Source organism: Phyllopteryx taeniolatus, chromosome 12, assembly GCF_024500385.1.
Source record: "Phyllopteryx taeniolatus isolate TA_2022b chromosome 12, UOR_Ptae_1.2, whole genome shotgun sequence".
NCBI classification, from domain to species: domain Eukaryota; kingdom Metazoa; phylum Chordata; class Actinopteri; order Syngnathiformes; family Syngnathidae; genus Phyllopteryx; species Phyllopteryx taeniolatus.
In genome coordinates, this window is record NC_084513.1 from 18959135 (window position 1) to 18984821 (window position 25687).

Sequence of the window (25687 nt, forward strand, 5' to 3'; positions counted from 1 at the left end):
TTCATTCTCTCTACACAAGACGCACGTTTTTACATGACAGCAACATTTTTTGGAACCTGAAAACACGAACAAACACTTTCAAAAAGGTTTTTGAAAATTACAAGGGGTCTCGGTTTGCAGCAGTCCCGATATATGACGTTTATCGTTTACGAACGCTCCACAATGAACTAGTTTCCGTAGCTGCGTATATGGAAAGCCATTTCAGCATTTATTCCATGTCCTTGATAAGGACTAAAGGTCCATGTGCTAATATGCTCTTTTTCCTCAAGACAATTCAGCACACTAGTAGAACAACTACTCGATTAGTTTTTTTTCTCACTACTGTATGACATTTTTGCACACTAATAGTACAACTGCATGTTACTTGTGAGGCAAAAACTACTTGGCATTTGGTGCTACTTTAAGGGTCCAGGCGGCTCCTAGCACGTGACGCATCCCTACTAGTTGGCCCAAGTAATGTAAAACACATTGTAAAACATATATTAAAAATAAAAACAGTATATAGGAATTTGTCAAATGCTGTCAAGTGGATGCTTAACAGTTCTCTGTTTTCCTCCTCCCCCTAGTGTAGCCTGCGCACAGCAGAGGACGCTTGGAGAAGAGACATCTTTAGTGCTCTGTCATGAGACCAGTAACACCAACACAGTCATGTCACCATCGTTATTAGCAAGCTGCACAGAGCCCAGTGGGCTAATACGGGCCAGACCTGAGTCCAACCCACATGCCCTGCCTTCCCCCTCTAGCGGACCCTCATGTGACCTTCTCAAAGGCAGCCTCAGGAACCCACGCAGGGTTCCGATACGCAGGAGAAGCTGGAGCGCCATAATGCCAGGCTCCAGGAACTTTGAGGCATTGTTAGAGAGGACCAAAGCCACGTTCACAGGGAAGAGCGCCGGTCAGAAATTGGAATCACAACATCGCTCAAAAGCTCAGCGCATACTGTATGCCAAAACTGTCCCCAAAGGTTTGTCACATGGTTTGGACACCTTCAATACAGCGTGCGGACGGCCGCCAGAGTCAACAGCACGGCTGGATACAGGTGCATGGAGACGGCGTAGGCCGGTCATTTGCTGCTTCATTTGGAGACAGAAGAACACTGAGCATGATAGAAGGGATGCCTCCCAGCTCATGTTCTCTGTCAGTTCAACTGGCGATAAGAAAGCCGACAATAAAGCGGTGCAGAGTAACATGGCTGAAATGAGCCTGGAGGAGAGGTTGGCTCATGTAAATTCAATGAAGGGAAAAACCTACAGCCTTCGTACGGGGTTTGCACTCGCACGGACGGATGCCTTAGAGATGGTTAGCTTGCTGCGTTCCAGCAACACGTCTCAAGGTAAGAGCATGGTGGCTGGCGATGCCGACACGGAGACCTTCTCTCAGCTGCTCGTCACGCAGGCTAAAGTGCTAAGCAGCGCCTGCGGTCAGATGGACGCAGAGTACGGCAGCCCGGAGGAGTTGCTTCTCACGCTGACGCACAGTTTTCACACACTCTGCTGCCTCACGCAGGCCTGCATGTCCCTCGCGGAAGGCCTGCGCAGCGACACACAGCGGCGCGAGGTGGTAGCCAAAGTGGATGACGTAATCATCAACTACGTGTGTCTGCTGAAAGCCGCCGAGGCGTCTTTGGTCAGCTCCCCAGAAGACCCAAGTGTGAAGGCACTGATGCATCACTCTGCCAACATGTCTGCCATCATAGACACACTAATCCACGTAATGACAACACTGTGCAACAAATAATGTATCCAAATTATTGATTTTAAAGCCATAACATAAGAGACATGGGTGTAACTACCAATGTGAACTGCTGTGAGAAAAAGAAATATATTGCCTTGTATACACTATATTTTATTAAACAATGTAAAAATATTGGAATCACAGAATTTTAAAAACATTTAAGCCTTCTAAGATGATGCATACAGACCTCCACCCAAGTATTTAATAGTATATAATAAGAAATATTGAAATGATATATTGGTTGTATTAAAGACTTCTCATAGTTATGTTGTTTTGTAAAAACTAAAAATACCTAATATGTTGGAGAAATACTCTGTACCTGCTATAGACAAATCATTGCACAGGATGTAATTAAATTAAAATAATGCACTTTTTTCATTTGATTACATGGACACTGTATACACTTTCCTGTCATTTTTGGTCAGCATTATTAAAACTTTAAAATACCTCAAAACAAGACTCCAATGTTTACTTTTGTGTACAACCCCATCACATTGTTCCATTTAATATGCATTTGCACATGCACATTTATAATATATTAGTTTTGTCTGCGGCGTCGCATCTGAATAACACAATGTGAGTGCATGATGAGTTTGTTGATCAATTTGCATTACTCTCACACAAAGTTGCATGGGTAATTTCATAACTATGTAAAATAATTCATGCTTTTACCATTTACTCTGGCTTGAGTACTGGTGATGCCTTTTGAATTAGTGATGGTGATGGGCTACTTCAGCATGAGTGTGCAGAGTTAAGTGTAAGAGCAGAGAAGCACATTGCATAATGTTAATGCGCCTGGATGAGGGAAAGGGAAAGGGGGAAGGGCTATGATAAGCGGAGGACCTGGGGGAGCATTTTGAATATTTTACTTTTGTGCAATCAGAAATGGAAAAGATTAAAAGCCAGTACACTTTAACGATGGTGCTTCATTGAATTCAATTACACGTGTTTGTATTCTGTGTATTTTTGCGTGTAAATATCATTAAATAATCTTGGGAAGGGAAGAAGTTGGAGGGATTTTTTGTTGTTGTTGTTCCATTTCCAAATATTGTAATCAACCCAGACAGATTTGGGCAGTGGTTAAAACTACGCAGTCATCCACATAGCATTAACTGTGTTAATCCCACGGAAAATCAACAGGCACCCCTTTGTCTGTTTTAAGATAAACTATGAATTTGTAACAAAACGCTAACATTATGATAGTAACATAAGGCCAAGTTACTTTCATAGGCGCTAGAAAGCTTAGCCTGTGAAGCTAACAAGGTTAGCCTATTGCTTTTTAAGCGAATGGCTTATTAATTATTGTCATAGTAAAAAGAGAGTCAGCCATTGAAAACTGTTTTGTTACTTAATATCATTGTTTCGTTCATCAGGCGATCAGTTGGTTTACTTTTGTCTATTTCATTTTCCCATGCGGGTGGATCAGAAATGTACAAACGAGTATAAGAAAAGTATATTTTTTAACAAAAATAGTTATCTAATTGAGAAAAAAAGTTGTAATGTCTTATGGTGTTGTATTTATTTTATTATTTCTTAATGTTGCATTTTTTTTTTAGATAATTACATTAGTCTTTAGAAAAAGGGATAATAATACTACAACTCCTTGAAATTTTACAAGCAAATAAATTATTTCAAAAGTGAATTTAAAAATTCCCCCAAACACATCTGAGTCAAGCAGTCCCTCATCTCTCTCAGACTTGGCATACAATTCCAAACTGATAGTCCTTTCTGTACAATCAACAGGTAACATAACTGATGAATAAATGAGCATTACTGGATGATGACCCAGCATGCTTAGCACTCCATATCTGTGGGCTTCTTTCTTCAGAACATAGACAAACAGTGAGACAAACTAATTATATCAGGTGTTGGTGCCAAAAGACAATTTCATTATTTTTTTAAACATCCCAGTATAAATTGACAAGATACTCCACATTGTTCATCTTAACGCATGCAAAAAACTGCTCTTCTGATATCCTTCTTTACAGTATCGTTTTGGCCACTCATTATATACAGAGACTGAACATGCCAACGTCAGACAAACTTATTCTTCTTTTGAATAAGACCATGCAAGTGTGTCTATGATTGAAGATTTCTTTGTCAGCACTGTCTGCTCATGAAGTTTTAAAAAAACTTCTCATCATCTAAGCGTACCCATAGTTGAGGCAACCATGACATAAAAAATGTCAATTGAGCAAATCATGTCAAACAGTTCAATATGAAAAGGGACAATTGCATATGCGTGTGATAATAGGGAAGTGACACTGGGGAAACAGTCTAAGGTCAGGCACCTGGAACTTTCATCTCTCATTGATTTTTGCAACTCAAAGAAATCTCTTGCAGGCATCATGTTTTTGTATCTGGTGAGTAGCGTTTATTCTTCCTTTTGCTCTGTACAACGTTTGGAATTATAAGTAGTGGCAAGTCAGGTGGATCAGTTGGACCGACATATTTACTGTATACTCACCTCACAAAGGTTCCTCCTTTATAAAACTAAAATTGCTGAGTTTTGATTGACACTGTGCGAGAGATACTAATTTAGCAATGTTTCTTGTTGTTACTGTAGTTCATAGGCGTGTAGAACTGCACTGCATCATAACAAGAGCGTTTTCTAATATTTTGAATATCTATTCATCTAAAATGTGAGAGACGAAATATTACTAACTTTTCTCATGCTTCACAATGAGAAAGTTACCAACGCAAAACCTTTATTGACTGCATTCAAAAATGTATGTAAAAGTGTAGTTATAGTGTAGTATGTGCATAATATGTCACCATATATACACAAGAATCATCAGATAAAACTCAAATATTAGATAGACGTCATTAGATAATGCGGTACCAAATAAAGTGGCCCCTAACCCTCCCATTGGTACAAATTTTTTTCTGATAACTTCGTGTGTTTCCGTACAGATGTGTGTTGCACTGCAAGGACTTTTCTACTGTCCTTATAAAAGTGCGGCTATCACTTCGTACCCCAAAACTCTGCCATGCGATGTGAGTGAGGTCGACAATGGGAGCGTGGTGCTCGTGGACTGCAGCGCAAGAGACCTCAAAGACGTTCCGTATGGCATTCCAAGAGACACAACCAACCTGACGCTCACCATCAACCATATTCCCAAATTGAACGCCACCTCCTTTGGCAACTTAGAGAACCTGACTGAACTTAACATGAAGTGCAACTGCGTGCCCATTAAAATCGGATCCAAAGACCACATCTGCACCAAGAGTTTGATGATAGAGGAAAATACGTTTGGTAGCCTTAAGAAACTACGAGCACTCTATTTAGATGGAAACCAACTTAGCAGCATACCTAAAGGACTGCCTTCCAATCTTATCCTGTTGAGCTTAGAAGTCAATCACATCTATCAAATTTCTCACAAAAATTTGTCTACAATCAAAAGTGTCGAAAAGCTCTACCTTGGTCAAAACTGCTACTATCGAAATCCATGCAACGTTTCCTATCAAATCGAAGATGGCGCCTTTTCACAGCTTCACAATTTAACTCTGTTGTCTCTGAAGTCAAACAATTTATCTTTTATTCCACATGAACTGCCTACAAGTCTGAAGGAGTTGTATCTATACAACAATAACATTGAGGAGGTCACGGACAATGATTTAAAAAACCTAACGAACTTGGAGATTCTTGAGTTAAGTGGAAACTGTCCACGGTGTTACAATGTTCCTTTCCCATGCACCCCTTGCCCGAATGAGTCCCCGCTTCGAATTAGCAGGTCAGCTTTTAGAATGTTGACTAAACTAAGGGTTCTCCGTCTGCACAGTAACTCTTTGAGAACTGTGATGGCTGAATGGTTCCAGGGTACAAGAGAGCTGAGAGTCCTTGATCTTTCGTCAAACATTTTAGCCGGGGATATAGGAATTACAGAGTTCCCACATTTTCTGAGCAAACTGGAAATACTGGACCTTTCCTTTAACTATGAACTACAGCGATATCCCCAAACTCTAACTTTGAGCAAACATTTTTCCAAGCTCAAGTCCCTTAAGGCCCTTCATATAAAAGGCTTTGTCTTTCAGCATCTGAAACTCGAGAGCATTGCTCCATTAAAGCCTCTGCTAAATTTAGAAGTCATAGACTTGGGTACAAACTTTATTAAAATGGCAAACCTTAGTATTTTAATGGGTTTGCCAAGTTATAAAATGGTCAGTCTCTCTGACAACAAAATATCGGCCTCACCTGAAGGGCAAAATGATATTGAAGGAGAGGGGAGGCCATTGCTCTGGTCTCACATGCTTTTTGACTACCAAAATAAGGAACTGCGAGAAATGCAGTACTTCCGATATGATGAAGAAGCGCGCAGCTGCAGATATAAAGATAAAGAATTTGGAGTTGCTAAATCATTTGCCCAAAGGGAATGCACTAAGTTTGGAAAAACCCTGGATATAAGCAGGAATAACATTTTCTTTTTGCATGCATCATTTTTAAATCTATCCGAGCTGCGGTGCCTTAATCTGTCAGGAAATGCAATGAGCCAAAGTCTGAATGGTTCAGAATTTAGCTACCTGACTCATTTACAATATTTAGACTTCTCATTTAATCGTCTAGACTTGCACTACGCAACTGCCTTTCAAGAGCTGAAAAATCTCGTAATCCTTGATATCAGCTACAACGACCATTATTTTGAATCCGAGGGCCTCACTCACATGCTGAACTTCACAAAGAACCTGAAGAAACTCAAGACACTTCGCATGAACCACAACAAGATTTCTACTTCGACAAACACTGAGATGGAGAGTGACTCTTTGGAGAGACTTGAATTCAGAAATAACCGACTGGATATGTTGTGGAGAGACGGGGACACCAGATTTGTCAATTACTTTAAGAAACTGTTTAACCTGAAGGTACTTGACATCTCTCAGAACAACCTCAATTTTATCCCACATCAAGTGTTCAGCGGTCTGCCAGACAAGTTGTCTGAGCTCTACATAAAAAACAACAGATTGAAATTGTTTCCATGGTCAAAACTAAAACTTTTACCATCACTGCAAGTCTTGGATCTTAGTGGCAACAGTTTATCCACTGTTCCAAGCATCCTCTCAAAGTGTACCAAATCTCTCAAGAAGCTCATCTTGCAGCAAAACCAAATCCTGACCCTCACCCCACATTTCCTCCAGGATGCGCATAACTTCACATATTTGGATGTTAGTTTTAATCACATACGAACCATTGAGAAATCTAGCTTTCCAGATGATGTTGTCAATCAAATGGAAAAACTACTTTTGCACAAAAACGATTTTGTGTGCTCGTGCAACGTTACTTCTTTTGTCACGTGGCTCAACAGCACCAAGGTGCCCATCCCCAAACTGGCCACGGATGTGACCTGTGCCTCCCCAGAGACACAACGAGGTCATGCCGTGATCTCGGTTGACCTCCTGGGTTGTCAACACAATGACTTGTCAATCATTCTCTACATGGTCAACGCTTCTCTGGTCCTGAGCTTCCTCATCCTGTGCATCTCCAGTCATCTCTTCCTGTGGGATGTCTGGTACATCTACCACTTCTGCCAGGCCAAGCTCAAGGGCTATGGTCGCTTATACTCCCAGACTGCTCTCTATGACGCCTTTGTATTGTATGACAAAGAAGATCCTGCCGTGTTGGAGTGGCTTACAAAGGAAATGTGTGTCCATCTGGAGGAACGAGGAGATCGCCGGCTAACTTTGTGTCTGGAGGAGCGAGACTGGATTCCTGGCTATCCGCTGATCGACAACCTCTCCCAGAGCATCCACAAGAGCAAGAGGACGGTGTTCATTCTCACCAATAAATACATTAAAAGCGGAAACTTCAAGACTGCTTTCTACATGGCCCACCAAAGGTTAATGGATGAAAAAAATGACGTTATCGTGCTGATCCTCTTGGAGAAAGTGCCTTGCAATTCCAAGTACCTCAGACTGCGGAAAAGGCTGTATAAACGCTCCATTCTCGAGTGGCCAACAAACCCTCAAGCTCAGCCATACTTCTGGTTCAGCGTGAAAAGCGTTTTAGCCACTGAAAGCCACAAGCAATACAACAACCTCTTTAAGGAGACACTGTAAAATAAACTAGTATGACCAGTATCACTCTGCAAACACCTTCCTGCTACCTCTCCATTACATTCATTTGTATGTGTCTTCAATGTGTGATAAGTTCAATGTTCTTTTACTTCTTTTTTTTTTTTTAATTTACACAGTGGTTAACTTCTCTTAAGTTCCGAATGTTAAAATGTTACTTAAGACATTTCCAGTACATTTGATCAAGGTTATATTTATGTCGCTTTTCATTACTTCTTTTAAGAAACTTGGAAGTCAATCAGCTTCATGGAATTGACTGTGCTGGACTTAAGATGTTCCACTGTACTGTATATGCATTTTAATGGAAGCTTCGAAAAGCCAGTCTGAACCCACCATTCTCGAGTAGCAAACAGCCCGTACAGCTTAGTCCTACTTCTAGTTTTATTTTAGCCACCGAATGCCACAAGCAATATAACTACTTCTTTGAAGAGATGCTGTAAAATAGACCAGTAGAGTTCTCTACACATATACAAGGGTTTTTAGTTTACTGTGTGAATGTTCTAAGATTAAAATACAAATAAAACAACATTGATGTAACATGAAAGCTTCTTTTTCTGTGTAAAAAGCAGGCATAATGCACATCTCATTTGTTCAACATTTTATGAAACAAGGAAGTTATGCTCTAATGCACTTCTGCAATTCTTTTTCTACTTCTGTCCCAGAACTTAATGCAGGAGACCATCTGAGCTTTGCACCTGTTTGATTAGGGGGGGGTTATCGACAGAATACAATAAATACAAAAGAAGAGTTGAGAATTGTTTACTTGTGATTCCCGGCTTAATAATCTAACAAAGCATTTGGGAATCCAAAGGAATCAGTGACGCAGCCGCAATGGTGAGTGTCACCGTTGCAAACTTCTCTCGATACATTTTCAAGCTTTAAACGTTTCCTTAAAACTACGCAGGCAGAAACCTTTGTGAATGCCTTTGTTTATATTAACTATTGTAGACCTTTGTGTAATAAATCTTGGCATAAGGGCCACATGCATCTGTTACTGTGCTCAGAACTGAGGAGCTCCGGCTAAAACGAGTCAGAAGTTGTAGTTAGTCATTCCCTACCACGCGTGATACCGCTTACACCATAATTGTCAAAATGAAGGCGAGGGGGCGAGGTTCGACCCACCACATCTTTTTATGTCGCCCAGCAAAGCAAATAAAGTCAACTTTGTTTCTTGCTGATTGGATTTGTTTCTTTATTATTTGCTGAAAATCTCTGCCAAATTTTTAAATCTTCTTCAATTTTAACAGACATTTCAAGCATTTTTTTGTTTTTACCAAATCCCCTTCTTAACATAAGCTTAACAGCAGTTGTATACTTAAATATTTTGTTGTCACTATTTCCCATGATGTGGGGAAAAATAAGTTTGACACCCCTGATTTACACAAACTCAAAAAGGTGTCCCATAGGGATTGAAGGGATTGCAGAGGGGAAAGAAAGGAAAGGGATAATATTAAGTGTACTTTTAAAAACATTTTAAAGTTATGGGGCAAAATAAGACATTTACTCAATGGATCGTGTACAACTTTGAAGCTTCCACTGTGCATTATGATAGTAGTGTCCATTTATGCTGCACTTGCTATATGTGTGCTAGCACTGCCACTCCGGTTCAAGGGGATACACTGTACTTTTATTTTAAAATGTTTGTTTAAGGCTTAGAATTTTAAAATGCAAGTTAAATGAATTTTTTGAATTTGAACATTACTTTTCTTGTTTCCTCATTTAACTATGTGATGAGCCATCATGAATTATTATTACTGAGAAGTTAATAACAAAGACGAAACACAACGGCAAACACTACTGCTATCTTCTGGATACATTTGGTACTACACAAACAGTTGCCCTGGTGAGGATATATATAAGGTGAGGAATGAGTTCAAAATATTTGACTGACTTAATTTTGTTGTTCATCTACAGGCTGCCAAATGTTGGGTGCACTTGCTCCTGCTCTTTGCTTGTTTTTGTCCAGTTGCGAGCAAACCTGAATGGATGTTACCTCAGTTCCCTTGTGATGTCAGGGCCCAGAATATCTCAGCAGTCATATTTGACTGCCAAAGGCGTAGACTGCAAAAAATACCACATGGGATAACAAGTAACGCAACAGTGCTGAACTTATCAGAAAATCAAATCAAGCATATTAAATCTAATATATTTTCAGGCCTACTGAATCTCACTAAAATCAACCTGAGCTGGGCAAATCAAAAGCAATCAGTGAAGATTGATGACAATACGTTCAGAAACTTGACCAAGCTGCGTGTGCTGGAGCTGAATGGCAACTGCCTGACTGCACTGCCTGTCCCCCTCCCTCTTGGTTTGATTGACCTCGAGCTAAACAGCAACAACATTTTGTCTTTGGATAACAGCAGCCTCATTGGACTCCCAAATGTGACAAAACTATGGCTATCCAAGAATTGCTACTACTGGAATCCCTGCGGGACAAATATGAACATCGCGGAAGGCAGTTTTGCGCCAATGACCAAACTACTGAATTTGGACTTGTCCTTTAACAACCTAACCAAAGTTCCCAAAGGACTCCCCTCATCATTGAACACGCTGGAGCTGGCGTCCAATCAAATCCAGGACATATCTGAATGTGATTTTCGTGGCATGGAACAACTGAAAGTCCTCAAGCTACAAGGGAACTGTCCGAGATGTCAAAACGCTCCCTATCCTTGTGTTTCCTGTAAAAACGAGTCTCTTGCCATTCATGTGAACGCCTTTAATGATCTAATACAGCTACAAAGTCTGAGTTTGGCAGGAAACTCACTGACCAACATAAACCCATCCTGGTTCAAGAACCTATCCCAACTTAAAGAGCTGTTCATTTCATTTAACTTCTTAGAAACAGTAATTACCGGGGACGCTACATTTCTTACACATATTCCGAAACTTGAAAAAATTGATGTCTCCTTCAACTTTTTACTAAAGATCTATCCCCAAACATTAAAACTTTCCAAGTATTTCTCACATCTAGTGTCACTCAGAATTTTGCATATGGCGGGTTTAGTCTTCCAGGAAATTGGAACGGACACACTTCAACCTCTTTACGACCTTAAAAACCTGTCTGCACTAAACTTGGGGACCAACTTTATCATTCATTTCAATTCCAGCATAATGGGCAAATTTTCAAACCTGAAAATGATATACCTTGCAGAAAACCGTCTATATCCGACTAAGGTGAGAAGTGTGATGCATTCGAATGAGGGATACAATTCGGTTTCAACATTCACAGCCCACCATCCGCAGGACTTTGAGATATCGTACGGCCTTATCAAACAGGAGTGTTACGATTCTGGGCGGGTGCTGAGCCTCAGCTCAAATAATCTGTTCTTCATCTCGCCACAGCAGTTTGAAGGCTACGTCAACATCACATGTCTCAACCTCTCAGGGAATGGATTCTCGTCAGCGCTCAACGGCACAGAGTTCACCTCGATCCCAACACTGACGTATCTAGACTTGTCCTTTAACAAGCTCGATCTGGCCTACGACCATGCCTTCAGTGAGCTAAAGAAATTACAAGTACTGGACATCAGTTACAATTCACACTACTTTCAGGCCTACGGCATAACACATAATCTACACTTTCTACAAAATCTGCCTGTCCTGAGAGTTTTGAATATGAGTCATAACTCTATTTCCACATTGACAACAAAACACATGTACAGTAAATCATTGTCAGAACTACAGTTTCAAAACAACCATTTAGGGAATCTGTGGAAAGAAAGGGATCCGTCATACTTAGCACTTTTCAGCAATTTAACAAATTTGACCATATTAGATATATCCAATAATCGTATCACCAAACTTCCCGACAATGTTTATACGTTTTTTCCCAAAAACCTGACGACATTATGTCTAAGTCACAATTCCCTCTCAGTTTTCAGATGGGACAAGTTAAACCATTTCCTTCACCTTCAAAGTCTGGACCTGAGCTTCAATGTCATATCTGATGTAACGGGTATCAACTTCAATGCCACCAACAAGTTGATCCACCTGGACCTGAGTCATAACAACATCTACCACTTGGATGATGGCTTTTTGAAAGGGGCCAAAAGCCTCACGACTCTTTCCCTTAGCCACAACAAACTGACTGTCATTAATCAATCAACCTTCCAGTTGAGCCCTGAATCTCCAATACAAAAGTTGTTCCTCGGGCAAAACCCATTTCAGTGTACCTGTCACATGTTTGATTTTATTCTGTGGATTGAAACCAGTGGTGTGCACATCCCCCAACTGACCACTGATGTCACATGTGAAGCTCCAGAAAACCAGAAGGGTCGCGCACTCATTTACTTTGACATCAATCAGTGTGTGAATGGCAGTTATGCTTTCTTGCTCTGCTTGTTATCAAGTTCCTTCATTATTGTTTTCATGTTTGTGGTGACGAGTGCTCACTTATTTTACTGGGACGCTTCCTACATTCTACACTATGTGAAAGCTAAACTGATGGGGTACCAATCCCTGAACTCGGGACACAGTGTTTATGACGTCTTTGTGACTTACGACACCAAAGATCCACACGTCTCTGAGTGGGTGATGAGGAACCTCAGGGTGAAGCTGGAAGAGGAGGGGGAAAAGCATCTTCCTCTGTGTCTGGAGCAGAGGGACTGGCTTCCTGGAGTGCCACTCATGGATAACCTGCTTCAGAGCATCCGACAGAGCCGCAAGACTATGTTCGTCTTGACGGAGGGCTACGTGAAGACCGGGGTCTTTCGGCTGGCCATGTACCTGGCCCATCAACGGCTGCTGGACGAGAACGTGGATGTGATCGTGCTGCTGATGCTGGAGCCCGTGCTGCAGCACTCGTACTTCCTGCGGCTCCGTAGGAGACTGTGCGGGAAAAGCGTGGTGGAGTGGCCCAAAACAGCGGCCGCCGAGCCTTGGTTTTGGCAAAACCTGCGAAATGTCATCAGAGTGGACAATCAGGTCATGTACAACAAGACCTACTCCATGTACTTTACCAACAGGTGATGCAGTCCTTCACAGACATCAACTCGTTTCCAACGACAGCGAGCGAATGGTCTATGATGCGTTAATATGAATCCCACTCAAGCACTCGATACGACATGCCCCGATGCAATAGAATTGACTATTGCATCCAGGCGGGATATGCCCTAGCGCATCCAGGTGGGAAGCGCAGGCTTTGCAGATGAAACGAGGCGACCATTCAAAATGTGTATCACATTTGTACAAAATAAAAACAATCATGTTTGCTAGGGTTAATGGGATTCATAATGACACCCCCACACTGAAGTAATAAGTGAATACTGCCTTTCCCGCCTGGATGCCGTAGGGCGTGTCCTACCTTGGGATGCAGCAACCAATCATATTGCAGCAGGGCGTGTCCCATGCCGACAACTCGGTTGGATTCCTAATAACGCGTCTAAAACTTGTGTGCATCTTTGTAAAGATACTGTGTTGATATCATGCAATTATCCTGAGAATGTTAAGCTAATTATGTTTTTTATTTTACTATGACACTTAAAAAACAGAATTGCAGTCTCGAAATAAATGAAAATACCTGTATTTCAAGCCTTTGCCCTTTGCTATATGTCTACATACATAAGTAGAACTAACAAAAGACAATTGATTAGGCAGGTAGGTAGATTAGATAGAAAGATAAATAGATAGATAGACACAGACAGACAGACAGACAGACAGACTGGTGCTGTGAATTTACGCCGCCATTACTCCATTCCACCACAAAGCGTCACTGCTGTTGCATTTTCAACTGTCAGAGTTTTTGGGAACCTAAAACGCGGTTCACTTGAGAATAGTTGGACGTGAAACATTTCCTTTCTTGCAACGGGAACTAACACAGACTTAATTAACTTCCGGTGGAAGGAGGAGGGATATACCTACGGATACACAGCTGAGACCTAAAATAACGGTTGTTTTATTTATTAATGACGACTGCTATAAAATAAAATTTAAAAATCGGTTGGTTTGAGAGAGTGTTGAATCCAGAATTAAAATAGAACCATATGCCATTTCTTTAAAAAAAAAAAAAAAAAAAAAGGGGAGGGAAGCGCTACGTATTGACGTCATGGCTCATTTGCATACTGCATCATATTTAAATGGTACTTGCGGAAATGAACGCCACTTCTTCCACTGCCACTCGCCGTGCTTACTTCTGTATCGTGCTACAACTGGTGAGTTTACTCATTTTTTTTTATTGAAACGTGTCCATTTTAGATAGCATTTGGTTTCCTTTAGCTCTCATTTTGAACGTTGTTGCGACATCCGTTCTCATTAGAAACCGAAGGAAGGCTACTTTGATCTCAGCTCCATCTTGCAGTAAAGGGTAATAGTCGATGTTAGTGATGTAGAAAAGGAGGCATAAATCTCGAGAGAGCCGGGGTTTTTTTTATATTTTTTTTAAATAATTACTATCCTGTTTATTTGCGTGTGGTCTGCTGGGCTTCGGGAGCATGCTTTGTGTCGCTAGCATAAAGGGCGTTGGTTCCGCATCTGCACATTTCAACTCCCTTTCTCCAGTCGCATGCTCTTGTGTGTTTCCTTTGTTTCTCAAGAACTCTACTTTTTGCTGCGTGCTCTGGTTGTTGTTGAGAAATGTAACCAAAACTTTTTTTTTTTCCCCGACCCCCCCCCCCCCCCCCCCACCCTCTCTCTCTTGCTCTTAAGTCTACGCCAACATGTCTGACAAACCCGACATCGCTGAAATCACAACCTTTGACAAGACCAAGCTGAAGAAGACCGAGACCCAAGAGAAGAACCCACTGCCAACCAAAGAAAGTAAGTGCATCTTTTTCTCACAAAAATGTGAGTTTTTACATCCATGTTAAGCAAAATGTGTCTTTTGTAGCCATCGAGCAGGAGAAGGCGTCGTAAAGTCTGACCTAATGTGCTGTACATTCCACAAGCCCTTCAACTGAAGTCCACCTGCAATGGCTGGCCAAATGCCACCCCATCACTTTGCTACAATCACGTTTTTGTCACAGTGAAGAGAAGCTTGTTCACATGGGTCCACGGTCTTGTTTTTTTTTTTTTTTTTTGTGGAGGCATCTTTTGGGGATGGAAGAGTGGAACCACACTTCAAGATGTGGAACGCCTGGATATCCTCTCTCAGAATGTTTTTTTTGTAAATCTGGAATACACTTTTGTTAAATATGCAAAATAAAAGTATAAAGGGTCAGTTGTGTCTGGATTTGATTGAAATTGTGGCTCAAACAATGGTGCGTATGCTTCAATGGTGACTGGGGAGTGATGTGGGGGAAGGGTATTTGCAGATTTAATCAACTCTTACCTAGAAGGGCTCATCAAATTTGCTAAAAGCTTTGAGGCTATGGTACAACTACACTGTGTTTGGGGTGGGAATTTGTTAGAAGCTAAGTGATGACCGCTGCATGTGCATTTATCAGATCATTATGCAACTTCAGCTGCTCCGTTAACAGCTGTGCTTTTACAACAATCGGCTCTGCTGTGGGATTGACACAGATTTCCAGTCATTCTGTGAAGGGCTGCATTTAACCTAGTCTGAGAACAGTCAAGGGGGTATGAGGGCAAGTGTTTATTTGTGGTATTTTTAGCTAAAGGCCACAATTCCTACACTGTACACACAGCTGGGATCTCCCAGCTGCAGATACAAATATCCTGTCATAATGCACTAGATGTGAACTAAATTTCATATAAAACACTATCTTACTCTGTGGAACCTCTGAAGGACACTGGTCAACCTCAGATTTGTTAGTAGGTAGCCACCTTTTTACCCCAGGGCAAACTGGGAACATTATATATAAAGTCCATTGCATGGCCAGACTTGCCATCATAAAACCTTTTAACTACAGATTGGCTAATATTGACTAGCATAAAAGTGTGAAAAGAAGAACCATATCTGCATAAAGACAACACAGCATCTGTAAACTTCTACCACTGCCAATAGCGATCCGGACCTTTCTCTTCACCATCTTGACATATTTAACGCCCTGCTATCGCCGGCGTCAACCCCATGAGCCTCGCCTTCCTGTCGGCCTCTACCGAATTCTTCCATCTCGCTGCTGTTTGCTGTCAAGCTGGCTGGGTATCAGCTAGTGGCTGACACTAGCTACATGTACTTCTCTACTAACATGGAACCTGAGAAGTTGAATAGTTGTTTGTTAGGTTATACAGAAAAGATAATTGTGATGAATCGCAAATTTGCGGTGATTCACTGTATATTGATCCTGAAGGACATTCTGGCTGAGTGGCAGCAATAACTGTTACGAAACATCACAAACAGGTATTAGGTAGTTAAATAGGCAAGTATGAGCAAATATATAAAAAAGCTGAAGGCCAATTTAAAAAATAATAAAACAAAAGACAAGTTTGGTATATACAGGATACTGTAAGCACCAATTTATTGTCGACCTGACAGAACGTGTACTACTTTCCTATGTCACATTTTGTTTTTGGTTCTATGCTTATCAATTATTTTTCTCTTTTCAACTTGTGGAGTTGAACCTTTAGTTGTTCACACAGCTGAAGTTTCATGATATTTTCTGACAGCTTGACCAAGTTTTTACATTTTAATCGGTTTCCAACTCTACAACTTTAGCACGTTCATATTTAAAGGTTCTTCTGCAATTTGCGACCAGTTCAAACTTGAATTCCCGTTATCTAATAAAGCGTGCTGACATTGATTGTTTCGACTTGAAACGAATGAGAAACGATGCAAAGTTGGCCAGAAGGGACAGCAAGTGGTCATCTGTCAGCCCTGTGGACTGACGGCTCATGACGAAGATGCGGTCGCATGTGTAATGTGATTTGAGACAGCCAGAAGATTGCTTTAACTGGACTACTGTTGTGATTGCAACTTCCAACACAATCTACAAATACTGAACAATTAACACATGCAATAGAGGTTTTCTGAAAATGCCCATCAAACCCATGCCATCTTAAAGGAAACAAAGAACAAATGTGTCTCTGTTTTCATCCACAACACATGAAGACTGGCTCCATCTTTCCTGTTCTGTTTCCATGGAAGCACACAGTGGATGATTCGGGAAACTGCTCTGAAACCAAAATGATTTCACTATAGCATATTGACATCCAAGGAGTCAGTACAACACTTTACAATTAGCAACAGCGCTCTCTTCCAGTTACAGTGCAATGACATTTTCAAAATGTGGACATTTATCCATCCATTTTCTATGATGCTTATTCTGTTCAGATGCGCAGGGAGCTGCAGCCTATCCCAAGTGACTTCGGGCAAAATTCCATCATCAGTCCATCGCAGGGCACATACAAGACAAAAAAACACCCCCCCCCCCCCCCCCCCAAAAAAAAACACTTACACTCACATTTATACTACTACCTAGTCCACACCTAACTCACGCTGCAAAAAAACTAGAGAAACCCATAGTATGATATTGTCATTACACTTTGGCAACCATACCGATAGAATTACGATAAAGCAATTGTGCGATAATCGATATAGTGGAAGAAAACACACGTGACACAAAGATATCTGTTTATGAGGAGAGGATGTTTTTTATTTTTTAAAGTACAGTCGGTGGAGATACTTGAAAAAAAGTGTGATGTAGATGTCATGAAGTATGTCTTTATTGGTTGATTGTTTTTTTAGTGCTGATACAAAGCAATATTGATGTCTGGACGCATAAAACTACGATGCATTGTGATAGATATATTGTCCCACCCCATACAATATTGTACTATGAAGGGTTACACTACTCATCAGAGAGCATAAATGTCCCAGAACTCCATGTTAATATTTAATGGAAATTTTTCTTTCTTGTCCCTATAGTCTATATGTTGCCGTGCATACAGATAAATAAATCTAAATAAATAAATAGGAATGAAAGTTCTGAGAATACCAAACAAGTCGGGATGGTTTTGTGGTTTGCAGGTCAGCTGATTGCAAGAAACATTCCCTCCAGGTTTGGGGGGAGGGGCAGTACAGCTAAAGAATGTATTTCTTGTGAAGGCATGTTTTGGGGGATGTGCCTCACAGCATAAGTGGCACCGATATAGACCTGACATTGATAATTAGACAGTGTGGTAACTTTAAACCACAAACACACTAGCAGTTTTATAATATTAATATTATTAGTTTTTAAAGGTAAAAAAAAAAAAATGGAAAGGAACCAGCTACTGAGGCTAAGACAACAGTCTGCTCTCTTACTTTCTGATGTAAACAGCAATGTTCTAAATAGCACATATATGTTCTACATCGTTGACTATGCATTTGAATTTGTAAAGCTCAAACGTAGCTGCACCATAGGCCAATGAGCAGTACTTCATATCCCTGTTTACTGTTTGAATGGCAAACAAGGGGCTGACAGCCAGAAAAGGAACAGGAAACAGGAAGTCAGACAAACACACACTAAGGAAATGACTCCAAAAACAGCACAATAAGGAACACAAGACAATGGTATTGATACACATTAATTTCACAATGGTGTCACTGTTCTGTATTAAATTACATATTGGAAAGAAAGAAAAACTTCCAACGCTGTACAAATAGACACATCCAGAGGAATACTTTTTAACAAATGGTTACAAACAGTAAGAGTTAAACTGAACACCAAGACTACAGCTAAATCAAAGTGTTTTGCGGCATTGCAGTAATGCTGTGCAATTCATTTATACGTGAAAGACGAACCGCATTTGCAGCGTAATGCGAAGGTGTGATTAAAATCAGAAACTAAGACCTTCTGCCGGTCTTTAACGGTGCACCAAGAAAAGAACAATTCCTCTTTGTCTTCATTATCATACTCACGGTGGGAAAAAAATCTGTGCTGCTATTGTGTGATAGGTGGACACAAAAGTTGAGGGTGTGAGCTCTCCAATCCAGTCACTACAATGCCTTTTTGTGACCGAAACATTCCCATTCCTTTATTTCAGGTTTCCATTTAAATAAGCTCCATTAAGATATATAGCTAGAGCGTGTCGAATAATTAACTTGGTACTGAGTTTAATAAGAAATAGGCTACCTTAAAGGTTTTACCTCAATAAAAGTCAAAACAACTGTCATTGCCTAACCAGTTTGTTCCTATCTACAGATTGTTCAACATTATGGACGATAAACTCCTACATCTTGCCTTGGTGGCTTTTGTAGTACAGAAGTGCATAGCAAGGCGAACAGCCAAGGGGCTTTCTGGCTTGTTATGTGAAACATAAGAACTCACTAAATAAGGGAGGAAGAGATAGTGGAGAAACGGGACATTCCGAAACCCTGAATCATATCAACTTGTAAAAATAAAATGTCTCTAAACAGCTTAGAAGCTGCTTTTCTTTGAAGTAAATGGAAACCAACTAAACTGTGCGTCCAGCAAAAAGCTGGCTTTGTATACAAATGGAGGTCCAAGACATTTTTCCACAGGCCTCCCTCCATTTGGTATGTCAAGTTAAATACCGGCATTTACTTGCTGCATTACTGCTACTTCCCTGACTTTGTTGATTATTATCTTTTGTGCAAAATGGTGGCTATAATGAATAATATGCGAGCGCCGCAATTAAGGTATATTCATATGACACATACTTTGTGTGCGCATGACAGAGTATATGAATGCTCTTGAACCCTCAAAATGTCTTAAGTGTTGTAAAACTCCGCTTATTTCCATGTTGGGCAGATGCCTGCGGTGTAATTGTTGCCCATATTGAAAGTCAAGATTTTTTTTTTTTTTAGACAATAACGAGTTAAAACAATGAGATTAGATCATTTGAGTAGGCTTGTTTTGTTCAAATTGATTGCTGTAATGCTTCGTGGCAGAGGGAAGAAAGCCGCATGAGTCGTGTGGAGGTAAGTGAGTGCAGATTAAATTTCTGTCTACATGTGTTTAGTCACCTCTTTGTTGTACTGATTGCATCACTCATGGGTCAAAGGCCTTTGAAAAAGATTAGGAAGATGACATAACACAGGCCTTTGCTTTTGTGAAGTTAAGGGCTTTTTGTATGGTCGGCGGTGTCATGTGACCGTGGCAGACCTTTATGGACACGGCTGGTGCCCGGTGCCATGATTGTATCATTTTAATTCATGACAGTGTAATGAATTGCATTTTTCTTGTGGCATATTAAATTTGAAATTGAACACAATTTTGGGGTGCTGTTGTGTTGATGTGAGTGTGCAACAGTATGTGATAGCAATATATATATATATATATATACTTGAACAAAGCGGTGTTTGGAAACTCAAGCAAGAAGTTGTTTTCTTTCTAATTTCCTGAAATTATTATTAAATTTGGAGGCACGAGGATTGCGTCCGAGAGCAACGACATGCAAAATAGGAGTAAATACTGCCACTTTATAGTATAGTACATTCCTTTGTCCACACCGGATATACAACAAATTTGGTTTCCAGTTCAGTCGCTGACATTACCCCGAGACATGGCGGCGTATCAATTTTGGCGGTCAAAGGTGTCGTTCACCGGGCAATTAGTTATTTACAGATTGCTCCAAAATGGATTAATAAAATTGGAAATGACCGCCATTTTCATTTACCTGAGCAAAAATTACATAAAGAGAACTTGCTCGTGAAATATAGGCCATCTGGATGCTATACCGTAGGTCCTTTAATCATATGACACATGCATATGTGCCTGGTTGTGACAAAACTCACAGTGGACTTTTTTGACTATGTGGATTATTGAGAGTTGTTGTATTTATTTGCTTTATGCCACGTGGCACTTATTATGAATAGCTGGCATTACAGTAGTTTTCTGTAATATCTGTGCTGCGCTCGCACACGTACTTGTGCATGACTGATCGTGTTGGGCCAAGGGCCCACCTCTTCTAAGCGTGCCAAAAGGGGGGAAGTGTACAGAGCTTGAGACTGAAATGATGATCTCGTCTCAATTTACTGACAAATGGGCTTACTCAGTGTGAAATCTGGGCTTATTTAATTGAACACAAAAATGATATACTCATAGGAAGTCTTGACACATACTGTTGTATGCATGTTTATTGTACTTTCTGCCATCTGATGGAAGAGCATTTAACTATTCTGCCTTTGACTATCCGTTGTTGGCATTGATAGAGTAACAAGATGTATTTGTAATAAATAATTATTTTCATATGAATTAAGTGAAACTGGATAATGAATCTCTCACGGCACACTAGGGTGCGACAGTACTTTGGCTGGGAATCATAGCCCCAAGGGTATGGATAGAGGACAACATTGAGCAAAACGGGTCTGAACAGATGACAGCATTATTAAAAGCATCCTTGTTCCCATAAACCTTCATGCAATCATTGTAATATTCTTTTCACCAAATGTTTTCAGGCTGCAAAATCCCATTATCATGGAAACAGTCAAGATGACTTATATATACAACTCCAATTCCAATGAAGTTGGGACGTTGTGTTAAACATAAATTAAAAAAAAGAATACAATGATTTGAAAATCATGTTCAACCTATATTTAATTGAATACGCTACAAAGACAAGATATTTAATGTCCAAACTGCTAAAATACGACAACGTTGTGTAACTTTGTAGTGTACTCAATTAAATATAGGTCGAATGTGATTTGCAAATCATTGCATTCTGTTTTTATTCATGTTTAACACAACGTCCCAACTTCATTGGAATTGGGGTTGTATTTTATCTTTTTCAAAGTGCTGTAAATTGACATATAGTGTTGGTTTTTAAAATGTAACACTTTATACTACACCACCATGTTTTTGAGCTAAAACAATTTTGATTAAATTTAAGTGTAGACTTTCAGCTTTCATTTAAGAGGTTTCCCAAAATATGGCATTTACCTTTTAGGAATTACAACCAATTTATGCATGCTTCCATTTCAAAGTATTTGGACAAAATGATACAACTGACATACCTCTTCAATTAAAGTTGAAAGTGTACATGTCATTCACATCTAAAGGATAATCATAACTCTGTCACTGTCCAAATACATCTGGACCTAACTGTATCTCAAGCACAATAATGATGCTTTTTGAGAGTCAAAAGCACAATTGAATTTTTTTTTGACAAAACAGCTACAGTGGTGGTAGGGAAAAAAAGGAAGCTTGTGGAAAGTAGCAAACACAGACAACGTATATGTTAAAAGAGGAACAAACTGAAGCTGAACTCAACTGCTTCGGCAGGGCCACACATTGTCTAGTTAATGGAGAACTGATTCACTGAGCAAAGAAATACAAAAGAAACCCATTCTCTAAAGTGGAAACTGCATCACATGGGACCTCAGCAAACCCCATAAGTAGAGCTCAGTTTAGCAGGCATCAAACGATTTGGCACATCTGTTTTGCTTTTTCTCTGACTTTTTTGGTAATTTTGCCAGTGACAGAGTAGCTGCTATACGTTTTGGGGGTGGGGGCTGAGGGTGGAGAGGTTAAACCCTGGACTAGTCGCCAGCCAATCACAGGGCACGTATAGTGGAGAAAAACAACCATTCAAACTAGAGTCAACAATTAACCGAACATGAATGTTTTTGGAATGTGGGAGGAAGCTGATATACCTGGAGAAAACCTACGCAAGCACGGAAAGAGCATGCAAACTCCACAGAGCAAGGCCGAAGCCGAGATTCAAACCCCGAACCTCAGAACTATGGGGCAGAAGTGCTAACCACTACCTCTGCTGCCTTTCCATGGTTCTTCACAAGTAAACATGAACTTACGGTTAAATGGACCACAATTGTACTCTTATAGTTAGAAATCCAGTCAACTGTAAATATATCAATATATAGTAAGAATATATTATTTTTTAAAACACATAGCTGTGTTAGTAAGAAGCTAAAAAGCTCCGTTTTTTTGTTGTTGTTGCTCTAGGTTTTTTGCAATCCAAGTATAAATTAGGCAGATGTGTCCTGGCGGCGATGCGGTGTAGTGTGATGCAAAGTGACGTGTGCATGCAAGCTCTCAGCAGAGAGAGAGAGAGAGAGAGAGAGACAGAGCAAGAGAGAGAGCGAGAGAGAGAAAGAGAAAGAGAGAGAGAGAGAGAGAGAGAGAGAGAGAGAGAGGCATCAGTCTGGTGTGCACAGTACCTCTCCAGCTGTGAACCTAACCCAAACCCTCCCGAATGTCTCCATGCACGTATAGTTTGCACAGTGCATGTTAGGACAGGAGCAAGTATTTCAAACTTGAGCTGAGTGCGCATGACAGAAATACAGGAGGAAGTGAGGCACGCCCCTGTGCGCAAAAAGGGGGAAGACAGAGATTGCGTGACAGTCTTAATCATGTGATTCCTCCTTAGGGAAGAAAGGGCTTTGTATAAAATGGTGTATTTGACAGGCTGCTTGAGGTAAATGTTTGACCTCTGCAGCCAAGTGATTTATCGTGCCTGAGCAGCCTTTAACTGATTTATCAGTACTGCGTCTGGTCAATTACCAATATGAAAAACACTGAGTAATATAAGCGTATTGTAATGAGCACCCTTGACCTAACATCACATAAAGGGAAGATTTATGAAAATGTAAGAGATTTTATAGCTAATCTAGTTGCTCCAATTTGTAAATGTTCTTCCAGTATTTGCTTCAGTTTTTGGCAAAGGTGCAGGTTGCTTTGCTTTCAGCGACCTACAGTCATGACCCAAGTGTACAGTGTGAACAGTCAAATCGTGACTTTCATTTTGGTCCATACTGTGTGAGCACTTAAATCATGAGCTTTGACTTTTGGCTGCAGGTGATGGACTCATAGAGTATACAGTGGAACATCATTTTACAAACTTAATTCGACTGTTTGCAAACCGAAATGTTTGTGAACCAAAGCATTTTTCCCCCGTTAAAATTAATTTAAATGGAATGAATCCTTTGCAGCCTGAGAACCAAATCTCCTTCAAGCGCAGCCGGCCCAGACACCTGGTCCAGACGGCCAGCAGGGCCCAGCAGCATGGCGAGATGCTAGTGCCCATCCGCTCCTTGCCGGGCATTTGCGCCCAGCCCAACTAGCAAGAACTTACCAGACACATTTGGAACCGTGACACTTTCCAGAATCATCCTAGTAGCAAAATCACCTGCACTTTCCAGGGCTTCGTTATATAGCAAAATCATATATATTTCAAAATCATGTGTATTGTTTTTGTAAAACCAGGCAGAAGACTTTTTTTTACAGAATGTCAATTTTATGAACGGTAACACTCCACGGTTAACTGCAATGGACCATGTTTAGAAACAAAATGTCACGTTTAGTTTATATTTCTTTCATCTTTTTATAGGGGCAGCCCTGTCAAGGTGCAAGCTTGTTTTAGAAGTAGATACAACTCAGTCATCCGCCTGTTGCACACAGCCTTGCTGCGTAACAGGAAGTGGCTTTTAAAGCTGTATACAAAATGTAAAGCACAGCTGGTGAATGAAACAGCATGGGTGAATTTGCAAATATTATACTGATGCGACGAGTTTCCAATTGACATTGCTGTGAAAGCTTGGATTTCAGTTAAATATTTTCCAAATTATGTCAGAATGTGCATCTAAGTTTCAGTAATGTCAGTTAAGGCTACCATATTTTTGTGTGCACAAGCCGACCACCTGAAAAATGTGCCCGTCTGCATTTAACATGCCTGAACTAGACGAGCAGATAATTGGTACAGGCATGTGTTGACAGCGTTTTACAATGCTTTGCAAATACTTGAAGAAATGCTTCCCTTTTTCTGTGTGCGCGCACATGTGGGGTTGGAGTAAGGCATCAAGACACGGTATATTGTAGTTGGGTTCAAAGTTTCCCAACTTCCGTCTTCATGGCGTCCCTCTTTTTACAGGCTATTTCAAGTACATATCTCCAACAAGGGTGAACATAATGCATTAAAAATTATTATTATTTACGTTATTTGATTTTTATTTAATCCATGCATTTATATTTGAACATATTTTAAAATTTGAGTCATGTATTAATATTTTTTCATTTTTTATGCATGTATTTATTTATTTATATATTTTATTAACTTGGTTTAATATGTGTGTATTGTTTAACTAATACTTTGGAATACTATTTGAACTGATTTATTTTATTGTTGAATTTAGTTTATTTAACGATGGACATGTACGTTTGCCTCACAGTGCAGCGGTTCGGCATTCGAAGCTCAGCTCTGGCCTTCCTGTTTGAAGTTTGCATGTTCTCCCCATGAGATTTCTCCAGGTACTCCGGCTTCATCTCACATTCCAAAAAGATGCATGTTAGATTCATTGAAGACTCTAAATAGGCCATAGTTGGGAATGAGAATGTGAATGGTTGTTGGTTTACATGTCCCGTGATTGGCTGGTGACCAGTCCAGGGTATACCCCACCTCACCCCAAATAGGCTGGATAGGCTCCAGCTCGCCCATGTAATAAGGATAAGCAGTACAGAAAATGGATGGATGGATAAAAATGGACAAGGCTGTTCTTGTTTAATAGAAGAGTATGTGATGTCTGCCTTCCTAGTAACTATGTGTTATCAATATAACAACAATAAATACACTGCAATACTAGTTGCATTTGCACAATGGAATGAAATGGAGAGCTTCATCAAAAAGTCAGACTTTACAAAAATAATACTGCTCAGTTTAGCAATAACAACAAACTCAGCCCTAGCTAGAAACAGGAAATTAAACTTTTTTTCATTTTCACAAGGCTTTGTTGATGAACAGATACTTAAATCCAAACATTGTAGCCACACCGAGGAGCGGATGATTCTGACAATAATAGAGGCATTAAGTTGATGCTGGAGCATGTCTTATCGTGTAGGGCATGTGTGTTCCATGAGCAGGGTCGCTTCAGGGAAGATTGTCTTGTAATTTATCCAACCAGGACTAGTTTGACTAGTTGACTTTTTAGGTTGACTTTAACAGGCTAAATGTTGCTTCACAGACACACTGATCCTCACAGTAAAGTCATCCTTGAGCAACCCAAATTTGCATAATACACATGCATTCTGATAAAAGGTTAATATTATAGCTAAAGGCAAGAAGGGTGTGCCACACGTCTATTTATCTACTGTATGTC

At 40.3% G+C, this 25687-nt stretch overlaps 5 protein-coding genes across 9 annotated transcripts in view; 4 read left to right on the plus strand and 1 right to left on the minus strand.

The window, feature by feature from the left end:
* Positions 1-2423, plus strand: part of frmpd4 (FERM and PDZ domain containing 4) — a 38770-nt gene extending 36347 nt beyond the window's left edge. For 2 of the 5 annotated variants that reach the window (XM_061792499.1, XM_061792498.1), the window contains exon 16: positions 572-2420. In XM_061792499.1, coding sequence (XP_061648483.1) covers positions 572-1737 — 1166 coding nt within the window. In that variant the 3' untranslated portion in view covers positions 1738-2420. Of the gene's footprint in view, positions 1-571 lie in introns of all 5 variants that reach the window. The other 3 variants (XM_061792495.1, XM_061792496.1, XM_061792497.1) reach the window with 3 other exon arrangements.
* Positions 1-12364, minus strand: part of LOC133486815 (rho GTPase-activating protein 6-like) — a 78779-nt gene extending 66415 nt beyond the window's left edge. Inside the window, exon 1 of the mRNA XM_061792504.1 lies at positions 12301-12364. The gene's annotated coding sequence lies outside the window, so the exon portion shown is untranslated. The remainder of the gene's footprint in view (positions 1-12300) is intronic.
* On the plus strand, positions 3344-7788 carry tlr7 (toll-like receptor 7). The gene is made up of 2 exons (XM_061792501.1): positions 3344-4097; positions 4648-7788. Exons 1-2 carry the CDS (start codon positions 4083-4085, stop codon positions 7783-7785), a joined length of 3153 nt encoding a protein of 1050 aa, XP_061648485.1. The 5' UTR covers positions 3344-4082; the 3' UTR covers positions 7786-7788.
* On the plus strand, positions 8498-13323 carry LOC133486813 (toll-like receptor 8). The gene is made up of 2 exons (XM_061792502.1): positions 8498-8634; positions 9715-13323. Exons 1-2 carry the CDS (start codon positions 8632-8634, stop codon positions 12766-12768), a joined length of 3057 nt encoding a protein of 1018 aa, XP_061648486.1. The 5' UTR covers positions 8498-8631; the 3' UTR covers positions 12769-13323.
* Positions 13324-13895: 572 nt separating this feature from the next.
* tmsb4x (thymosin beta 4 X-linked) lies at positions 13896-14953 on the plus strand. The gene is made up of 4 exons (XM_061792525.1): positions 13896-13949; positions 14054-14101; positions 14443-14553; positions 14624-14953. The coding sequence occupies exons 3-4, from the start codon at positions 14454-14456 to the stop codon at positions 14647-14649; spliced, it is 126 nt and encodes a 41-aa protein (XP_061648509.1). The 5' UTR covers positions 13896-13949; positions 14054-14101; positions 14443-14453; the 3' UTR covers positions 14650-14953.
* The last annotated feature ends 10734 nt before the right edge of the window (positions 14954-25687 follow it).

What these genes read in the sequence shown, in the direction of transcription:
- tmsb4x (XM_061792525.1), top strand. Translation starts at nt 14,454, where the DNA reads ATGTCTGACAAACCCGACATCGCTGAAATCACAACCTTTGACAAGACC. An exon ending in CCCACTGCCAACCAAAGAAA is followed by an intron (nt 14,554 to 14,623) that starts GTAAGTGCATCT and finishes TGTCTTTTGTAG; the next exon opens with CCATCGAGCAGGAGAAGGCG.